This window comes from Ictalurus punctatus, chromosome 21, assembly GCF_001660625.3.
Source record: "Ictalurus punctatus breed USDA103 chromosome 21, Coco_2.0, whole genome shotgun sequence".
NCBI classification, from domain to species: Eukaryota; Metazoa; Chordata; class Actinopteri; order Siluriformes; family Ictaluridae; genus Ictalurus; species Ictalurus punctatus.
In genome coordinates, this window is record NC_030436.2 from 4,105,952 (window position 1) to 4,127,558 (window position 21,607).

Below are 21,607 nucleotides of genomic sequence, written 5' to 3' on the forward strand. Positions count from 1 at the left end.
CTAATCCACATACCAGGATACGGGAAGAACGCATGAAACACCACATAGACAGTAACCCGAGCTCAGGATCACACCAGGGACCCTGGAGCTGTGAAGGAACTCTACCTTTGGCGCCACCATGTGGCAGGCTGCTGTTTTCTGTAAAAGTGCAATGTAGAATATATGATAAATAATTAACACACTTAACCCATGACCCCTCAGTGGTTCCAGACTAAACCATTTCTAGCAGTTGGATGATTCCAAGACCATTTAGCCGTTGTAAATGTTAAAATGAAACTTTATGCATAAAAATTATTTTTCAAAGCCAAATCAAAGTAAACAAGCATTTAACCAATCAAACATGTGTTAACCCATCTCAAACAATTTCCCTTTTTTTTTTTTTGCTGACAGTGGCTGCATTGTGTTCTTCAACAAGTAACAGGGTTGAAAATAACAGGGTCTGAATCCGAAATCGCGTACTGCGACAATACCTACTGCAAAGCCGTTGAAACAGTACGTACTAATCAGTATGAGTGTGTAGTATAAATACGATCCTGGACATACTACATCCGCCATGTTGAAATTGTCATGTGACCTTCGACGTCATCAAAAAACTTAAAGGGACAACCAGATTAAAGCAACCGCACTAACGGCAAAATACACATCAGGAAAGTGAATTAATAATGTAATGTGGTTAGTGTTAACAGACTGAGGTAAATTCATTAGCGTTAGCTTGGCCGGCTAAAGCATAATGGAGTTAACAAAAAAGGTTTCAAACGCTCTGACAACTGTTTTCTTGTTTAAACCTTCAACAAGTTAACAATTTATTCGGGTATTATTAAACAAGTCCTGTTTAACCAAGGTTTAATACTTAACAAGAGCCAACACGCTGTCATCCGCCATTTTTTTCTGAGCTCATCCTCACCAGTCCCGTTGCATTATGGGATTTTTTTGTGACTGCAAAATTTCAGCGGAAGTAGTGTGTCATCCGGGTATTTCTCGCCCAGTGAGAATTCGGACTCAGTCAGGGTTTTCTTTCTTTTCTTTCTTTTTCTTTTTCTTTTTTTCTTTTTTAAAGAATGAGCAAATCCACAAAATGTGATAAACGACTTAACATCCGCGCTAATGAGATGAGAGCATTAAAGACATTCTATTGGTTTATTTCAAATAGTTTCTTATTAATAATTTACTTTCAGTCTATAATTTGGGCAACATGGTTGTACTTTCCACCTCATCAATTATGATCACAATAACAGTGAAAATAAAGAAATAAGAAATAACGTATTTCTTAAAGTGAGAATTTTTTTTCTTCCTTGCCACGATTTGGATGATGCAACTTCCTGTTGAACACGTGATTTGATAGGGTTGAAAGTGTTCAGGTAACGGGGTAGAATAAAAGTGATGGGACGCAACTAAAATGTCCATTTTTTTAAATAATCAGTAAAGGATGACTAATATAGAATGATGTTTCAGGCATGGATTTATATTGATTTATACATGAATGCATTTTTTAAAATTATATATTTAAAAATATTTTTAGATCTTTTGAAAAACATTTGTGTTACTATTACTTATTTATTGCACTGCACTATTGCACTTTCATCTGTACGTGAACACCTCTTATACGCGGCTGGACCTCTGTGTCTGAAAACTATCAATACTACTGGGAGTATACAAATTAAAATTAATTGTCATGGCAAGTATATTCTTTTAATAACTGCTTTATTCTGGTCAGGGTTGTGGTGGATCCAGAGTTTATGCTGGGAACACTGGGCGTGAGGCAGGAATATACCCTGGATGGGATGTCAGTCCATTGCAGGACACCATACACTTCACACCAAGGGGCATATTTATCTTAGCCAAGCCACTTACTGTCATGTTTTTGGGATGTGGGAGGAAATCAGAGAACCAGAGGATTGAAATGGGGACCCTGCAGCTATGAGGTGGCAGGGCTCTGTTTTATTCTATTATGCAGGGTGTCCCGAATGTCTCCATACATAGAGGAAGTGATAACCTTTTAGATTATTTAGCATACTTAGATTATATTACATACATATATATATTTTTCAGATAGCCTTTAACAATGCGTTTAGCAATAGAAGAACCTAATGAAACCATTCTAATTGCAGGATTGGGAAGCTGTCGCAAGTTTGTGATGGACTTTAACAGGAAACATGGCAAGCACATCACACACAATACTGTTCCCATGCTTATTAACAAAAGACTGGTAGTGTTGGGGGCTAACCGAGAAGTGGACGTCCACTAATATCCACTGACAACGGCACAACCGACGTGGTGCTGGCAAACATAGTCCCTTATGTATGGAGACTTTTGGGACACTTATTCATTATTGCTAAAACTAAGTGGACCGATTACACCTGCATGTGATTGCTGAACATCCCAGTCCAGATTTAGTTCCCCTTTGCTGTTATAATAACCTCCACTCTTCTGGGAAGGCTTTCCATTAGATGGAGCATGGCTGTGGGGATTTGCTCATTCAGACACGAGAGCGTTAATGAGGTCAGACACTGATGTCTGCTGAGGAGGCCTGGGGTGCAGTTCATCCCAAAGGTGTTCAGCGGGGTTGAGGTCAGGGCAGCACACTCGAGTTCTTCAACGCCAACCTTGACACACCATGTCATGGAGCTTGCTTTGTGCACAGGGCCATGATCATGCCAGAACAGGTTTTGGCCTCTTAATTGAAGCATCCAGATGCATTCTAGACGATTGTGTGCTTTAAAAGTTGTGTCAACAGCTTGAGGAAGTTCAATATATCTTACAGACTTTGGTCTAGGTGGAGCTGCTACACTCCAGTACACCAGTCGGCGCTGTTGCGTATCATTTTTTTAGACCCTAAACTACAAGAGAAGATGGAAAATGATCTGTTATCTCCTCGAATCACAGCAGAAATGGAAGGGACTGAATGTTTTCTCTGCAGATCTCATGACCCGTGTATGCATTAGACGTATATTGTCGTTCTCCAGGTTTTCTATAATGGTGTAGCGCAGTTTTTTTAACCTGGTGAAAATGGACTGTGCGGCGTTTACGGAGCAAAACACAGAAAGAAGTGTTTGTATCGTTGGATCGGAACTAGTGGAGAACTACACGGTAAGTTATTTAATATTTAGCAGCATCCTATAAAGGTAGTTAAACTCTACTGAGACTGCGCGTAGACATATCTTTTAATAATACGTTATCCAGTTTATCTTGGGACACTTATCGTACTGACCGTATCCTAAATACCTCTCTACTGGAAATATAGTGCACTAGATAGTCTATAGAATCAATTATTTCACACCCCTTGGTAGTGCACTGAAATAGTGAGTGATGAGCTGTTTGGGATTGAGCCAGTGTTTACATCAAAGTCGAGAGAAATTACTGCGAGGACTGCTGGATATTATTGATCAGCGTTATGTCTTATATAACATACAGATAGAATCGCGCGGGCTAGTTAGCTATCATGCTAACAAGCCTGGGTATGTGTTGTGAAGTTGACAGCTAGTTTGCAAAACCCTTGAGCTAGCAAGAGAAGCACTGCGAAATAAAATATCGCTAATATTCAGGTTCTGTTTGCTCTCTTTATTATCGGGATATCTATAATAATAAACATTAGTCGTCTGTCTATTTGAAGTTAACTTAAAATCCACTGTTACTGGACGTTCAGACCCTGCTGTCTGGTTTACTAGCCGATTTATGCTAGCTCTGTAGCTAATTTAGACAGCTAGCTAACGCCAGGTCAGTTCATCTCGCGCCTTCAACAGAGCAGTCCTGTTGCAATAGTAGTTTTATTGTTTTCTGTAGGTTTTAAAGAGACGTTGCTTTGCGAAAGTGAACGTGGTTCGAGTGCAGTAACATTTTTAATCTTGTACTGTTTTATAAAATGGTTGACAACGCATTAACCCCCTAGTACAAACATGATAAATCAACATTAGCTAACTCACAGTGCCATATGCTTTTTTGTGTTACACAGAATGACAATATCAGAAATCTTTGTGAAGATGAGAAGGGTTTCAGATGTTTCCTTTACGCTCTGGTATTAAACTTTGAAAGAATGTTCCAGAGGAAATGATTATATCTGAATCTTTCAGTTAGCACACCCCAGGTCTCTGGGTTCAAACAAAGAAGAAAGTGTTAGTGTTTTTCAATTAAAACTCAGTTACAACATGGCCTAAATATTGTAGCATTTGAGCTTATCTAAGCACTTATTTATTAGTAAGCTCAAATCCCTGTTGTCATGCTCTAGTTAGGTGTCCAAAATACAGAATAATCAAGTATATAGCTGATGAAAAGCATCCCTACTGCATGATGCTCCCACTACCAGGCTTCACTTTGGGGATGGTAATGTCAGACTGAAAATAGAGCAGGGTGTTTTGAACTTGCTAACATGAATTCTTCCTGTTTTTACTCTGTTTAGGTTTACATAATTGAGGTGAAGGTTGGGGAACACCGGTGGACTGTAAAGCATCGCTACAGTGACTTCTATGAACTGCATGAAAAGGTACGTTTCAATCGTGTATATACGGTTTATAGCAGTGGTTCTCACCCTGGGGGTGCAGAGAGATGGGGGGGGGGGGGGGGGGGGGGGGGTTTACACAGACAGGAGGGTATCATTTGGGTTCTCGGGTGTATTTTATTGCTTTTCAAATAAAATGTGCGTAAATGAAAAATCCTTCTGTGTTTTCTTTTTGCTGGGAAGAAGTGGAGCTTAGCCTGCTGTTTATCTAGCAGACGGGTGTTGACAACTTAGTGACTTTTCAGATCCCTTTAGCAACTTTTTTGCCCCTCAAAAAAGTGCCTAGTGACAAATCTAGAGACTTTTCGGACAAACCTCAGCGACTTTCCAAATGTGGGCAGTACTGTCCTGCAAGCGCGAGGTCTTGCTTTCGCGCTGCACTCACACCTCTCTCTGCGTCTGCTCTGTTCAGTGAGAGTCTGAGAGCCGGAGATTTAACAATGTCATGGATGACAAGACACACCCTTAGTCCCAGTTTACATCATTCGTGTGCGAATGTTTGTAGAATGCAAGACGAATGGAATGCAACATGTTTTACATGTAAAATAGTCCACGTTATTACAGCCTAATTCTCTTGTTCAAGTAATTATAGTGTTCAGAAACATTTTTGGTCATTCATGTTCCATACAGAGTTTTATAAAAGTTATATATATATATATATATATATATATATATATATATATATATATATATATATATATATATATATATATATATATATATATATATGTGTGTGTGTATGTATGTATGTATGTATGTGTATATATATATATGTATGTATATATGTATGTATATATATATATGTATGTATGTATATATATGTATGTATGTATGTATGTATGTATGTATGTGTGTGTGTGTATATATATATATATATATATATACCTAATTGTGTGTGTAGATAGAAAAGTTTTGTATAGAATAGATAATCATTATACCCGGTTTGCTCCAATATGGGGGTGCATGCGACATGATGGGGGGGGGGGGGGGGGGGGGCTTTAATTACAAAAGGTTGAAAGCCTCTGGTTTATACTAACTGAGCCCTTATTAACATACTGGGTACAAATGAATTTATTTGTAAATCTTTGCATTGCAATATGCATACTTTGCAAAGTATTTTGCGTTGATGCATATGAGTCACTAATTTGAACACTGAATATAAGCTTCACAATACTGCATAAAAAAAAAGACAGATTACATTGTCAAGTTTAACTAGCTTAGTTATTTCAGTTACACTTACAAGCACATGAGTATTCAGGAAACCAGCATTACTAAAACCTGAATGAAAACATTTACACAATTTTACTAAATGATTGACAAATGTGGCCTTCGTTCATTTGTATCATGATGGTTTGCAGTATTTGAGGTATTGTATGGTTTACGTGTCTTTCAGCTCACTTCAGAGAAGAAGATTGATAAACATCTGCTGCCTCCTAAGAAGATAATTGGTAAAAATTCCAAAACTCTTGTGGAAAAGAGGCAGAAGGAGCTGGAGGTGTATCTGCAAACTTTGCTCAACCGATTCCCTGTGGCTGTACCAAAGGTTTTATCCATCTTTCTACACTTCCAGTTATATGTAAGTGTTTCTATGTCTCTTTCATGGTGTTTTGTCTGGTGTGCGAATGGGGCCAGCTGTTTATATAAAAAGCGACTGACAAGTGAGTCTAAACATAGAAGGATCGTTAACATTGTCCTTGCGAATATTGTGTCATGTCTTGTATTGAAGAAAAGTAATAATAAGGAATAATTATAAGTAAATTGCTGTACTATAAGAGCAATCAAACACTCAGCAACGATAAAATAAGCAACGATGGGGCGATGTGAAGCGCAATGACTGATCGTATGTTTTGTCCATTTTATTTTATACAACATTTAATGTTGTGGAACATCCATGAGACAAATTAGCTCCTGTTATAGATTATATTCTACATCAGCCTTCACTGTCCTCTCTTGAAGTTAACATGACAAAAAAAGCACAGCAGCTTACAGAGAAACCAGAAAGCACAAAGTCCTCCGAGATTAATCTCAGTTAAGCGTAAAACCATCCCGATTTCTAATAACACTGCGATAGTAGTAGTATGGATTATATTCCACAGCCACAATGATAAAGAAATAATTATGTACAAATAATACATTCGTTCTTTAATGTGTGTGATTTTTGGCATAGAAAATGAGGTTGCTGTTCAGCATCTGTGTATTTTATCGTTGTTGACACTTTAACCGTTGTTGACGCTGCTCGGTTGAATACTGTTGACCTGTGGACACGGTAACAGATCAGATGCAGCATTCCTCCCTACTCAGCATTTCTAACACAGGCCAAACTCCACGCCCACACTAACTAAAGGTGGGGCAGAATTAGAAAGATTGAAAAGAGATCCAGACTGTGGTATTACTTTTCTTTTGACTTATATATGTGTGTGTGTGTGTGTGTTAAATATGCTTTGTTGGCATCTGAAGTTTTATATAGGTATATAATTTATTTGAGCCATTTTTTTTTTCAAATGTGTGAAAAAATGCATTTTTAAAAACCCTTGTGTAATATTAAATGTGTGTTTAATATTTACAGAGAGTAGAAATACACAAGTGTATATAGTGTTAAAAAAAAAAAAAGGTGTTTTCGTTTATACATTATTGGGGGAAAAAACCCCGAGCGTTATTGATGTGAGATGTGTGAAACTGTCCTTTCCAGACTGTAGAGATCACACGGCTGCGTCATGTGGTAACCTGTGGTATGAAAGTGAAATAGGAATAAAGAATAAACTAAAGCTTTATTCAGGCAGGATTCTCATGGGTGTCTGGGATAATTCCAATATTTACAGGTGCTTGTGAATGATTTTATTTCTCTTTGGCTTGGTTATGTCTGTGTTTTTTCTCCCTTATCTCCTGACAAAATTATGGTCCAAATTACTTGCTGTTTTTCTTTTTTCTTTGATAAACTCTGCAGTGCTTTGATCATTTTAGTCCTGTCCCCCACTGTGTAAATCACACCGGTGATTTTGCACCGCTGTGTGTTTAGTTGGCTGGTGTGTACCCTTAGTGAGCACTTCATGAAACGTGAAATCAGAAGCGTGTGATCCTGCAGGTTGAGTAACTAGGTTTGTCTTCCCCAGACTGGTTGTTAATGTAATACTCTCTTGGCTTTGTACTTAATTATGACTGACAAAGTACACAAGCATAAACGAAGATATATATTTTAAAAACTTATTGGTAGGGCAAAACAGTATTTAGTCGCCACAAATAACCAACATTAGAAATTTATAGCAAAGCTGTTGTTGGCACTTACAGCTTCAAGAAGCACAGTTTTCAATGTGATTGAAGTCAGGAGGTCATCTTGCGGTATTCTGGCAGTATGTTTGAGCTCGTTGTCTCGTTGAAACGTCCATCTTCTCGCAAGATTCAGTTGCTTGGCTGATGAGATTAAATTCTCCTCTATCATGTCCCGATACATCACCCTATTCATGTTTCCTTCCATGATGTGTAATGCCCCAGTACTGTTTGCAGAGAAACAGCCCCATATCATGATCCTCCACACTTCACTGTGGGTCTGATGTTTTTGAGATCATGCGTGCAATCCTCCTTTCTCGAAATATGACAAGCTGAATTATTGAAAAAAATTATATTATTGTTTCTGCTGACTAGAGTATATTGTTCCATATTTAGTATTTAATTAGTATATAAGACCCCCAATAACGTTCCGATACGTGTCAATGCTTTTAGACATGGATCTCTGCTTAAAAAAACCAAAACAACAACTAAGTAGGAGGTTTGTGTGTGTGCTGTGTAGGAATGGAGATGATTGTGTGCAGTTTATTGCTTATTATTCTCTGTGTAACTATTGTTCCTGCTGCTTTCAGGTCATCCTACAACTCTTTTGGACTGACTGCTGGCTTCTCTCTTAACTTCCTTATCATTAGTCTGAGAATGCATTGTGAAATCTTGCATGGCGCACATGTCCAGGCATAATTAGTTGTGGTTCAGCGAGCTTTCCACCTACACGATATCAAACCGCTTGTACCGACAGGAATGTTTAAGGTCTTTGCCATGGCTCTGTAGTTTTTTCCACTTGAGTGTTGTTGTTTAATATCGTTGTCCCTGAGAACTTTAGAAAGCTCCTTCACCTTCATCATGATTGCTACTTGTTGCGTGAAAACTTTATCAATGGCAACGTCTTTTATAATGACACCAGGTGCAACTTGCACAGGAACATTTTTGGGCAGCATTTATATCTATAACTTGATTTATTTATTTAACCTTTGTGTACAGTATATGCATTTCTTAGTCTGTACAAGTACAGAAGACATTGTGTGTGAATTTGCATTGGGTATTTGCACTCTAAGTGTATTCCAGAATAACAAAAACAAAAGTATCCATTTAGGTTCTCAACTTTGGAGTTGCGATGCCTTAATAGCTTTATGTTTTTGACATATTTGGACTGGCAAATATTTGATCAATATTTGAAGGTGATACACTCTATCAAATGACACACACAACATTTTCATTGACATTTTGTAGTAATTTTCACGATTACTCAGAAAACTGATCAGTCACGTGGAAAAAGTAAGTACACCCCATACTTTTATCACACCTTCAAATACATAAAATTCGAGTCAGGTGTTTGATGATTGGGTGACGGTGATTAGAACCTGCTTCGGGAGTGCAGATGGAACTTGTCTTATTTATACTCCTCTCATATCTAGAGTCTGGTGTTCCCTTTGTTATTGAGGTGTGTGGTGTCATCATGCCAAAATCTAAAGAGTTCTGTAAGGCCTTCAAAAAAAAAAGGTTGTGGATGCCTATGAGTCTGGCAAGGGATTTAAAAAGATCTCCAAATTATTTGAAATGCATCATTTCACTATATGAAAATAATCTACCAATGGCGCAGATTTCAAACGACTGGCCGTCCTAGCAAATTCAGCCCAAGAGCAGACCGTCTGATGCAAAAAGAAGTCTCCAAGAACCCCAAAATTTCATCACAGGATCTGCTAGTAAGTCTTGCAGCTGTTGGTGTCAAAGTGCACACTTCTACAATCAGAAAGACTGCACAAATTTGACCTGCATGGGAGGCGTGCCAGGAAAAACCGTTGCAAGACTACTGTTTGCCAATGAGCATATAGGCAAAGACCAGGGCTTTTGGAATAATGTATTCTGGCCACAGTAGCACGGTGGGGGAAATTGTATGGTTTGGGGTTTGTTTTTCTGCATCAGGGAGTGGACAGCTTGCATTCATTGATTCAACTATGAATCCTGCATCATATCAAGGAGCGCTTGAAGATAATGTGAGGCCATATTTCCAAAAGTAGAAGTTGAACCTAAAGTGGACCTTTCAACAGGATAATGATCCTAAGCACACGAGCAAATCAACCAAGGAACGGCTCAAAAAGAAGAAATGGAGAGTTATGGACTTATGGCCTAGTCAAAACCCGGATTTGAATCCCATTGAAATGTTGTGGGGGGATTTGAAATGGAAAGGACATGCAGGAAAACCCTCAAGCATCTTGCAACTGAAAGAATATTGCATGGAAGAGTGTTCAAATATTCCAGCAGGTCTGGTGGACAGGCATCATGATTGATAGTTCTGTTGGATAAATGATTGAAAAAGCTCATTTTCCCTCTGGTTTTGTTCAAGTATATCACCTTTATTAATCGACATTGTTTCAAAGATGATCAAATGTCTGCTTGTCCATATGTGTAAAAAAACAAACAAACAAAAAAAACAAAAGCCAACCATATCCATGGGGTGTACTTATTTTTTCCACAAGACTGTATTATAAATATTAGCAGTAATTGTGTATGATTTTAGAGTGAAATAAGAATTCCCTTCAGCCTAACTCCATCCTCAGCCTAACTCATGACATGCAGAAAAGGAATCCAGCTCTGTTGATCCCCCTGTTCTGTGTGGGAGAGGCCCTCTCTCAATTCGACACATAAATGCTGCCATTTCCTTTAAAATCCATTAGAGCAATTAAATATAGACGCAAGTGGAATACAGAAAGCGTGCTCACATCTTTTATATTTCACATCACATAATTTTTTAAAATATAAATAAATTAATCATTTCCATGGAACGGTTTTGCATAATTTTTTTTTCAGGAGTGCCATTTAGGTAAGATATTTATAGATAATGTTAATAATAGTAACTAGCTACATGTAAAGCAGCAGACAGTCTGTTGGTTGGTTGTAAATCTAATCACAAAACTGCATGTTATGACACATTAATGTGTGAAAATCCTCTATTTTAGGAAAACAATTGTATTTATTGAGATTAATAAACAAAAATTGCTGGTAACAAATATTAATCAGTCTATTAAGCCCAAAGTATACGTCACTTTTTACGTATATGCTAAGAACAGTGTACAGTATGTGCACTAGCAGATTTTTCTAACCGCGTGTATTTTGTACGTGCAGGTCGCACATGCACATTTAATTCTTTTGCACTGTGTAGTTGTCCCACAAACTTGGCAACAATGACCCAGGGTCGTTGATTCTCAAGGTAGCCGAAGAAAAAAAAAACAGAAGAATCGGAAATGAGTGCAAGGTAGAACAACAGTGGATGGTGCGAGGAAGTTAGAAAGTACCCGCAGTTGCAAAGTTGCAATCAAAATTATTCAACCCCCATTGCAAATCAGTTTTATTGTCAAAACTTTCAGCTTGCGATGAACAAATCAAACAAAAGCAACGAATGCTTCGTGGTTTCCCCAAATTCAACTGAAGATACAACTTATTATGATTTCTCCAGTCTCAAAATTATTCAACCCCTCAATGGCAAGCATCTTTAGTACTTAGTAGAGCATCCTTTTGCTGTTATGACTTGCCGCAAACGAGATGCATAGCCAGACACAAGCTTCTGTCAGTGTTCCTGAGGAATCTTAGCCCATTCTTCATGAGCAGTGGCCTCCAATTCCATAATATAAAATAAAAACAATGGGCTATAAAGTCATGTCCTTGGTTTGGATGTGTCTAATAGATAATTAGTCTGCCAGACTAATTATCTATTGTACCTTTTAAAGGACAAATCCACCCTGAAATATGTTTATATTGAAATATTTATTATAATATTGTAAATTACTTCTAATACTATAAATTTTGGTGTACAATATTTTTAAGGAACTTTAAGCAGCCAAAAACTGAGTAAACGTGTAACAGTACCCATGACGCATAACACATTTACATCCAGTTAATCTGAATGCTGGTAATCAGTGCACTTGTAGTGAGTTTATGATGTAGATAGAAAGAACTTTCACGTGCTACCAATGAAAGGTCGACGGATACTGGATTTTACCGATAACTAAGTCGGGCAGTACCTGTCGATAACGGATTAATCAACCGAGTTTTTAAAAGTGATACTGAATGAAAACATTGCACTCAAAGTAAAATATTGCTGAACTTTACTGCTGAACATTACTGACTGTACCATGAAAATGTAAATATATAAAACTACTAATGTATATTAATTATTAATAAATATTGTTTAAAACCAATCAGACGTTTTAGACCTCTACTACCAGTGATGAAATATTTCACAGTTCTGTTTTGAGTGCATCTGTTTATTAACACTCACAGCTCACACTGTTTGGTGGGAAACTGTGAATCGTTCACTCGAAATGTCTCACTTTATTACCTGCTGCTAGAGAATGAATTTATTATCATTTTATTTTAGTGCCTGACTCGACAACATGTAAAGCTCTGTACTGTGATAACATAATTTAGTCCATGTGGTTAAAGTTCTGTAATATCAAATGAATCAAACAGAATATCAGTGAAACCCAGGTGCTTTCCACATAACATCTTTCATACCTGGGAACCCCCCCCCAAATATTTTATCAAATTGATGAGATCAGCAAATCACTCAAATATATGATGTGGTTTTATGATTTTATCTAAATAAAATATTAACAAGTGATTGCTTTTCCTTGTTTTCAGGAAATCAATGGCATCGCTGCTACCCTCGCAGAAGACCTGTACCACACAGGTATGATTTTATGCTCATATATTTTGAGAAATTTGGGTGTGCATCACATAACTGTGACTTGTTTTCCTTTATCATCACCGTGTTCTTGGCTGTTGCTTGCTTTAGTCCTCGAATTACATCAATGGACAGTACACTCTTGTAAAAATCAAACGTTTGAAAATATGGACAGGCTTCTGATCGACCGGTTTACTCCAATCATACATTTCAGTAGTCATCGAGCATAAAAATGAAAATGGTTTACATGGTGAGCAGAAATCCCCAAATTTATTCAGACATGCATGAAAGATGATATGCCAGCTGCCATTAGGCTTCACTGCAGCAAATCTTTCAGTTAATTAAAACTGCACTAAAGATTTTTTTGGTATACGGCACGGTGGTTAGCACATTTGCCTCGCACCTCCAGAGTTGGGGGGGTTTGATTCCCACCTCCGCCCTGTGTGCGCTGAATTTGCACGTTCTTCCCGTGCTTCAGGGGTTTCCTCCAGGTACTCGGTTTCCTCCCGCAGTCCAAAGACATGCACTGTAGGCAGATTGGCGTGTCTAAATAGTTCGTAGTGTGTGAAGGTGTGTGTGTGTGTGTGTGTGTGTGTGTGTGTGTGTGTGTGATTGCGCCTTGCAATAGATTGCCAGGAAGTCCCGTCATCCTCATAACGCCCCCTCCAAACATGGATGGATGGACTTTTTTTTTTTTTTTTTTGGTGCCTTGATCGTATCGTTTATTTTTATTACACATGCATTAAAAGCATAAAGTTTACATACTTCAGCAACAATTACACTTGTGAACAGAAACACGATTAACTTGCACAACAGACGCGACCTTTAACTCTTGTATGGTACAATATACACAACTGTGCTGACAGTCAGTTCTGATTGAACTCCTGTCCTGAAACTCCGACTCAGTTAGATTAATCAGAAATAATTATGTCATGACGCTTGTGAACAGAAACACCAGTAATGCAACTTGCACCAAAGAAGCAACCTTTATCTCTTGTGTGGTACAGTATACATCCTTTACATTGACTCAACAGCAGTATTGTATATTTCACTTGCAGGAACACTGACTGCAATCCATGCATAGTGAATTTAAATAATAGAAGTGATATTGTAACACTGCTAACTGTCTTTTTTTTCTTCATTGATCATAAATCATAAACACCACAGGTTTTTTTTCTGTGTCTTTTCAGTTTGTGTTATAATCTATGCTTTCATCTTTCCTCAGGTGAGCAGCTGTTAGTTGCTGGTGAGGTTTTCCTCCTGAGGCCACTGCAGCTCTATGCCATCACCCAGCAGCTGAAGCTGGCCAAACCCAACTGCTCCAATGGAGATGCCAAGGCAGATCTTGGCCATATACTGGACTTTGCCTGCAGACTCAAATATCTCAAGGTGCACTAGATTTGCTTTGCCAATTGTGAGGTCGTTGCCGATTCCATGCGTCATTCATCCGGTTTATAGAATTTTATGTAGTGAAGTTTAGGCTTCTTTTTGGTGTCCATTGGTAGAAGTGACATCCATTGTTACTCTTTTAAGTAGAATGCCATTCTCCATTATTTGCTTCCATTTTTCACTGGAAACCCACACCCATGATGGCACATGTTTGATTTGGTGCCAGGTTGGTCTGGCTAGGGAAAGACAGCCGTTAGATACAGATATGACGGATGATCGGTTAAGTGGACTGGTATTAACATTATGTATTGTGTATGTGCATGCACAGATCCCTGGGACGATAGGAGTTGTGGGTACCAGCAATATTGCGGAGCACAGTCTACCGTTTGACCTTTCCGTCTTTAAATCCGTGCTCCAGATTGAGGTAAGAGACATTTCCTTTGTGGCCAGCTATCAGTTGTTGTAAATCCTCAAATCTTTTGGCGTATTAATTTGAGCAGGATGTATTCTCTGCAGTCTGACCAGCCAGAAAAGACATTTTTCCAATCATTCCAATTCAAACCAGATTTCTATGCAGATTGCAATCTGATTATAACAATATTTTTGGATGTTCTAAAGTTTTTTTTTGTTGTTGTTGTTTTTTTTTTTTCCCCGATACATCTTATACATTTAAACCCTTGGACTTATTAATTGTTTCTACAGGAACAAACAGCACTAAATCAGATATTATAGCTAGCGGTTAGCTTAACCATATTCTTAATGGTTTGTTTAAATGACAGAAATCTAAAAAGCTAAACCACATTATATATTTATTATGAGATCACCACTAGAAGTTACTTGGTATGTTTGATACATATGTATAAAGTTAAATCATGTTAATTCCTAACAGTGTGCTCCTAAACACCTTTAACTTTTTATTATTATTTTTTTTTTCCAGATAAATGATTGCAGTTCAGGACAAATACGGGGACTTCCTGCATTGAAGCCCACTCTGGTTACACTCAGTATTCATCGTTCAGCTGCGTCCATGAAGGTTTGGATCTGAGCTGAGTAAACCACTTAAACCAATTTAACATTCCAGCTGCTGTATTGATTCTGAAGTGAGTTTGGGTGACTTTGCTCTGTAGGAAATTTTAGTTCCCGAAGCTGCCGAGTTTGCCAAGTGGGAACCTGAAGGCGTGGACATCGACTGTGCAGTAACTGCAATCATTCCAACCTGGAAGATACTGACCACCCTGGACATGAGCCACAATAATATCTACTGCATTGACGAGTCTGTGGTGAGACAACGTTGCCTTAAATTCTGTAGCTGCTAGGGATTTCTTTCTCTTCTTCTAAAACCATATGATCATAATGACAGGTGATTGAAGATCCATTTTATAATTGTTGGCTGATTTAAAGCAGCCGACGATTCAATACACACAGTATCACAAACAGTTTGTTTTTAATCCTGTTTTTTTTTTTGTACCCTTGATGCCTCCTTTGCTAAGATTGACATTGACAGAGGCCACACCTCCTTTACTTGGACTGATGAACACACAGACCACGCTTCTTTCACTGTCACTGACTGAGCACATAGACCACGCCTCCTTCACTGTGACTGACTGAGCACATAGACCACGCCTCCTTCACTATGACTGACTGAGCACATAGACCACACCTCCTTCACTGTGACTGTCTACATAGACCACGCCTCCTTCACTGTGACTGACTACATAGACCACGCCTCCTTCACTGTGACTGACTACATAGACCACGCCTCCTTCACTGTGACTGACTGAGCACATAGACCACGCCTCCTTCACTGTGACTGAGCACATAGACCACGCCTCCTTCACTATGACTGATTGAGCACATAGACCACGCCTCCTTCACTGTGACTGTCTACATAGACCACGCCTCCTTCATTGTGACTGACTGAGCACATAGACCACGCCTCCTTCACTGTGACTGACTACACAGACCACGCCTCCTTCACTGTTACTGATGAGCACATAGGACAAGCCTCCTTCGCTGCGACTGACTGGCACAGTGGCCACGCCTCCTTCACCTTGACTGACAGGCACAGAGGCCATGCCTCCTTTACCAAAATTGATGAGCACATAGACCACACCTTCTCCACTGAGACTAACAGACACTTAGGCCCCGCCTCTTTTACTGGGATTGACTAGCACAGAGGCCATTCCTCCTTTACTAGGAATGACCCTTACAAAAGCCATACATACTTCTCAAACACACAGGCCACACCTCTTCTGCGGGTAATGACGAGGAGGCTCATCTTTTGAAATGCTTGCCCTTGTCATTTTAGAAATTGATTCCTGCAGTCGAATTCCTTGATCTTGGACACAATTTCCTGTCATTGGTGGAAAATCTCCAGGTAAGCTGAAAAAGTGTAATGTTGATTTTCTTCATGTCTATAATATTGAACTACTTTTGTCAATCTCTCGCTGGTGTTTTTCATTTATATTTGCAGTATCTATACAATCTAGTGCACTTGGACCTGTCCTATAACAAGCTTACAGTCCTTGAAGGTGTTCACACTAAACTGGGCAACATCAAGACCCTGAATTTGGCGGGGAATCAGCTTGAAACCCTTTCTGGTCTCAGTAAACTTTATTCTCTTGTGAACCTGGACTTGAGCGGTAACAGATTAGCACAGGTATTGTGAAGTTTGTTGTTTACCACAGATGGCTGCGATGCATTTTGCAGAAATAATCTGTTTAATAAGATTTACCTGTTAAACATCATTTTCTGCAGTTGGATGAAATAAAGTACATTGGAATGTTGCCCTGTTTGGAAAAACTCTCCCTTGCCACCAACCCCATGTGCATCATTCCTGACTACAGAACTAAAGTTCTGGCACAGTTCTGCGACCGAGCATCCGAGGTATGGCTTACTGACTATGGCTTTATCCATGAGAAATTTACTCTTATTTTCTTATCATGTTTTCAGTATTTCATTATTGATATAGAAATGTTTCACCATACAATAAAGATGACAAGTCAGAAGAACTCTGTAAAGATTTGACCTTCCCCCTGCTTAGAGCCTAAGTGGACCCAAACCATGCCAGCAAAATAACACCCAACATAACAGAACAGCTCTTTAATTTGTCTCCCATCTATAGTATAATGGTGGTAGTAGTAGTATAGTAAGGTTATCATTACATGTCTAATTTGTCTGTTCGCATTTTCATTTGAAAATGAATTACAAGGAGTGTTATAGTGATGAAGTAGATGAATATCTGTGTGTTATTGAAGGTTTGTTTAGACGGCACAGTAACCACCGAGAAGGAGTTGGACACTGTCGAAGTGCTGAAAGCCATTCAGAAAGCCAAAGAAGCGAAAGACAGAATGGCAAACACTGAAAAAAAGGTATGGGCTATTTTCATGGCATATTCTTTGTCGCTTTAATACAGAAAATCACAGTTTTTCAGAAAATGTTCCTCTGGAGAGCAAACTTGGTATCTGCTTCCACTTGTAGGTCATTAATGACCTAAACATGACCCTGTAGTTCCTCTTTCACAGCTGTAATGCGTATTCTGTTTTCAACCTTTCTTAGTGCTCCTATACCACCTCATTGCAACACTTCCTCCACTGGCTTCCTGTAGCTTCTCGCATCAGCTTTTAAAACACTGATGCTTGCCTACAAAGCCCTAAGCGGACCAGCACCCACTTACCTTAAAGCACTTATTACAGCCCTTTGATCTTCTAGCACTGCTTGACTGCTCCCACCATCTTTCAGGGTACAAACAAAGCATGCATCAAGATTCTTCTTTGTTCTGGAGACTAGGTGGTGAAATGCACTTCCCCTATATGTTCAAACAGAGGCAATGGCGACTAAAGACCTACTTCTTCAATGAAGTACTTTAAACTAGCACTTCATTGGGAAAAAAAAGTGTCGTCTGCGTGCTTTTCTTACTATATTACCCCACTAACAGATTTAATTTTTTTTTTTTAGGCTGACTTAGTAAACAGTATCAGGATGTATTTATTGATAGACTTCAAAGCACTGGATAAGGGCGACTGCCAAATACTGTAAATGAATAGCTCTGCGGAAAACCATTGTAGAAAAGGTATTGTGAAGAACAGCGTAACAATTGTAGTCGACATGCCGTACGTACTGAAAAGAGAGCTGTACAAGTACAGAAAAAACACTCGATCATTGAGCAGCGTATCTCTCTCTCTGCCCCGTCTACACGACCATGTTGAAAAACGCGTTAACCTGAATACCACACAAAACCATTGGGTAGGAAAAGAGCAAACTGGTAAAGAATGCCCCAGACCTTTTGAGACCCAATGGAGAGTAGCAAGCTAACCAACTAATCTAAACTAAATGTAAATTCATTCTGTAACTCAATCACATTGTGTTGTCCTGAAAAAGTCATGTTTGTGCTATTCAATTCCTTGCTGATGCATTGAACTGTAAGTGTGCTCTCTTAAACTAGTCTTACTCTAACCTTATAAATACAAATAAAATGATCTGTGCATGCAAACATTTTTAGATAAGAACAACCACAGATTATTATTTTTTTTTTGTATCAGGAGTCTGAAAAGGGTGGGTTTTATATACAGATCAGCAGTGTATTTAATCCACACAGCTAGAAGAGAATTGGTTCGACAGTAAATTTATAATGACCATAATGTTTATATATATATAAAGTTAAATAGTTAGCTTTACTAACCCTGTCAGTGTATTAAAACTATATCAAATCACATCATGTGAAATGTTTAAAGGAAACCAAAATGTACCATGCATTGCATAAGTATTCAGCCCATATCATGAATGTATGCAAAATAGCACATTATATTGGAAGAATCAATATAGTTTGCAGAAGAATTTACAAATATCGATGTAAAGTTTGGGATACTGGAGTACTGGTTTTCATCCCCATTATTATGAAACCCCTATACAAGTTCTGATGTAACCGGTTACTGATTCACATAATTATTATATGTGTTCACATTTGTGCAGTTAGTGTCAAATGATCTCAATATAAATAAATCGGCATACCTCCTAGGCTTGTGCAATACTGATTTGTGAGTTTTTCCATTTTAAAACATTGTGATAAATGATGTAATTATCCAGAACCAATAGCCTTTCACTATTTGAGTTTAAATAATCTTAACTATATACTTGTCTAATCTTAGCGAAGGTGAACCTATTGTAGATTGCTGGATTTTATTTCACATTGATTAAATTAAGCTGAAGAATCGAGCTAAATTTTCCATTTAGCTTAACAGAAAACGAAGGCACCATGTGAGTATAGAGTATGTGAGACAGTGAGAAGGGGGCGGGGCCTCCAGGCAGAGTCCGTTTAGATTGGAGCGTTCAAATACATCCATCAGTTTTCTATACTGCTTATCCTACAACGGGTCGCAGGGAACTCGGGGATAATTTGCACATGCCAATGCCTACAACGAATGTCTTTGGACTGGGGAAGGAAACCGGAGTACCCGGAGGAAACCCCCGAAGCATGTAGAGAACATACAAACTCCACACACACAGGACAGAGGCGGGATTTGAACCCCCAACCGCGAAAGTATGAGGCGTGTTTTTATGTGATAACTCTCATCAGTGATCCTGCGATGTTACATTGCAGAGCATCTACTCAAAATGCCTAAAGGCTGGCAGGTGTAGTAATACAGTTTAATTTAAATAAACGACGATATCGTGTAATATCATGTAGGGATGATAAAATGGTTATATAGCACAAGCTTAATACCTAGATACAGTTCCCTCCACTAATATTGGCACCCGTGGTAAATATATGTTTATACTAATGTACAGAAATGAAAATTCATGCTCGGGCCTAAACCTAAACTTAATCACGCACTAATTCCAATACTGAACACCGAATCCCAGGTCCAACATCCTAATAATATTGTTGTAACTGAACTTGTTCAGAACCTGTTGCTCTGATGGCTAACAGCAGCGCTGTGCTCCTTTTATATAAAGAGTGGTAAATAAACACACACTTGTCTTTTATACCTGGATGTGCATACTGAGGGCCGTTCTATTGGGAACTAAATATCAGTGTTACCTGATTATGGAGATATTTCATATAAATCACAATGTTCTGGAAACGATTCATTCATATAATGTGACTCTCATTGTCGCTACATATTTAGTGCAAGGTTAAACCGGCATATTTCACTGTACCTAAAAGCGGTGTGTTTTGTTCTTTTGGTCAGATTAGTGATGTCCCAAGACAGACTGACGCAGGGCTGAATCCCTCATCGTCCAGCTCTGTCGCTGCACCACAGTCTTCCTCTTCTTCTTCTTCTTCTTCTTCTTCTCCGCTCCACTGTGCCAGCTCCAGCCAAGGTAATCATGTATGTATCAGCACCGAATGAAGGGGTGCATTTTACATCTAGGTTACTTAATTGCTTGACATGGAGGTGAACATGTGATTATTCAGACATCCATGGTAGGCTATAAGACTGTAAAGATTGCCTTACTTGTTAGCAACATTAGGTTTGTTGCAAAATTAAAGAAATTATTGCTTTAACATGGAGATGTTTTTTTTTTGTTTTTTTTAAATAAGACGTCATAAGACAAGGTACTGAACACCATGCTAAAATGTCAAATCACCTGAAGAAAGAAAGCCACCGTGTACGAAAATGTGAAATTTCATCAAAGGCACTATTTAAATCTTTTTTTTTTTTTTTTCTTTTTTCCCCTGTTGTGTTTTAATTTTTCTTCAAGACATTGCTTCAAGCACCATAAAGGGTTTGGTGTCTTAGTAGGTGTGTCTCGAGTTGCATAACATTGTGGTTTGCCGTTCGTTGCACGTCTTTTGGTAACCTTGGTGATGGTGGTCAAAGTGCTAGGAGGTTTGCATCAGATCACTGCAGCTTGACAGTTTTTTTTCAAATGCTATAACTGTTACTCAAGAACGTAGAAAGATCCCAATAATTATTTTTCACCTTTGGAAAACAAAAATGTAAATGTACATTACTCTACATTCAAAACAGACTGTTGTAAACAGATGAAATATTCTTGTATTCAGAGCTTTTCTAGATTTCCTTGAGCAACTGTATGGACTAATACCTTGTCAATACTCAGGTTTTTTGTGTGTGTGCGTGTGTGCGTGTGTGTGTCCCTCTTCTGGCTTGACCTGGTAATGCAGCGTAAATTCAGGCTTCTAAGGCCTACACAACACGGGCACAAATATCATATAATAGAATATTATGCGTCGTTGTGATTGCAGTGTATTAAAACAAAATGATGTGATTTGTTACTGTTAACTGGCCTGCATTAATTTAAAAATAAATAAATATTTCTTGGATTACACCAGTGCCATGTTTTACGAACACACCCAAGGAAAATTTGGAAGCACTGAGAGACAGTTGTGGTTTGTTAGAAGGCTCCTTTGCAAAATATTGCAAAAGGCTAATACTGCACTAAAGATTAGGAAACCATATGTATAGCTCTAATGCATGCACAAAATTAAAAACACAAGTGGAAAGCATCTTTTTCCTATCGTTTTTAGTTTAATAAGATTTCATTTCCCAATTTTGATTTGTTTTATTTCAACTTTGATGATCGTTTCGGATATTTCTGACCTGTAAGCTTTATCCAGATTATATTGGATAGAATTCAAATCCACTTCATCTGTGTAGCACTTTTAACAACCGACATTGTACACTCAGAAATGTGCCTTTTTCTCCTCCAATAAAAAGGGAGATGAGACAGTCAACATATGAATCTGGAATAATTTGCGCAGGTGTTTTGAACTCTGATATTAACTCTCACCACCTGGA

At 38.4% G+C, this 21,607-nt stretch overlaps 1 protein-coding gene across 6 annotated transcripts in view; it reads left to right on the forward strand.

Moving 5' to 3' along the window:
• The first annotated feature begins 2,821 nt into the window (after positions 1–2,821).
• The window catches only part of nisch (nischarin), a 37,301-nt gene continuing 18,515 nt past the window's right edge, over positions 2,822–21,607 (forward strand). For 2 of the 6 annotated variants that reach the window (XM_017450564.3, XM_017450565.3), the window contains exons 1-13: positions 2,824–3,087; positions 4,394–4,477; positions 5,886–6,068; positions 12,413–12,461; positions 13,681–13,844; positions 14,173–14,268; positions 14,782–14,877; positions 14,972–15,124; positions 16,153–16,221; positions 16,318–16,503; positions 16,602–16,730; positions 17,102–17,215; positions 20,036–20,168. In XM_017450564.3, the coding sequence (XP_017306053.1) occupies positions 3,007–3,087; positions 4,394–4,477; positions 5,886–6,068; positions 12,413–12,461; positions 13,681–13,844; positions 14,173–14,268; positions 14,782–14,877; positions 14,972–15,124; positions 16,153–16,221; positions 16,318–16,503; positions 16,602–16,730; positions 17,102–17,215; positions 20,036–20,168 (1,537 nt within the window). In that variant the 5' untranslated portion in view covers positions 2,824–3,006. Of the gene's footprint in view, positions 3,088–4,393; positions 4,478–5,885; positions 6,069–12,412; positions 12,462–13,680; positions 13,845–14,172; positions 14,269–14,781; positions 14,878–14,971; positions 15,125–16,152; positions 16,222–16,317; positions 16,504–16,601; positions 16,731–17,101; positions 17,216–20,035; positions 20,177–21,607 lie in introns of those variants that run through there. The other 4 variants (XM_053673991.1, XM_053673992.1, XR_008393153.1 and 1 more) reach the window with 4 other exon arrangements.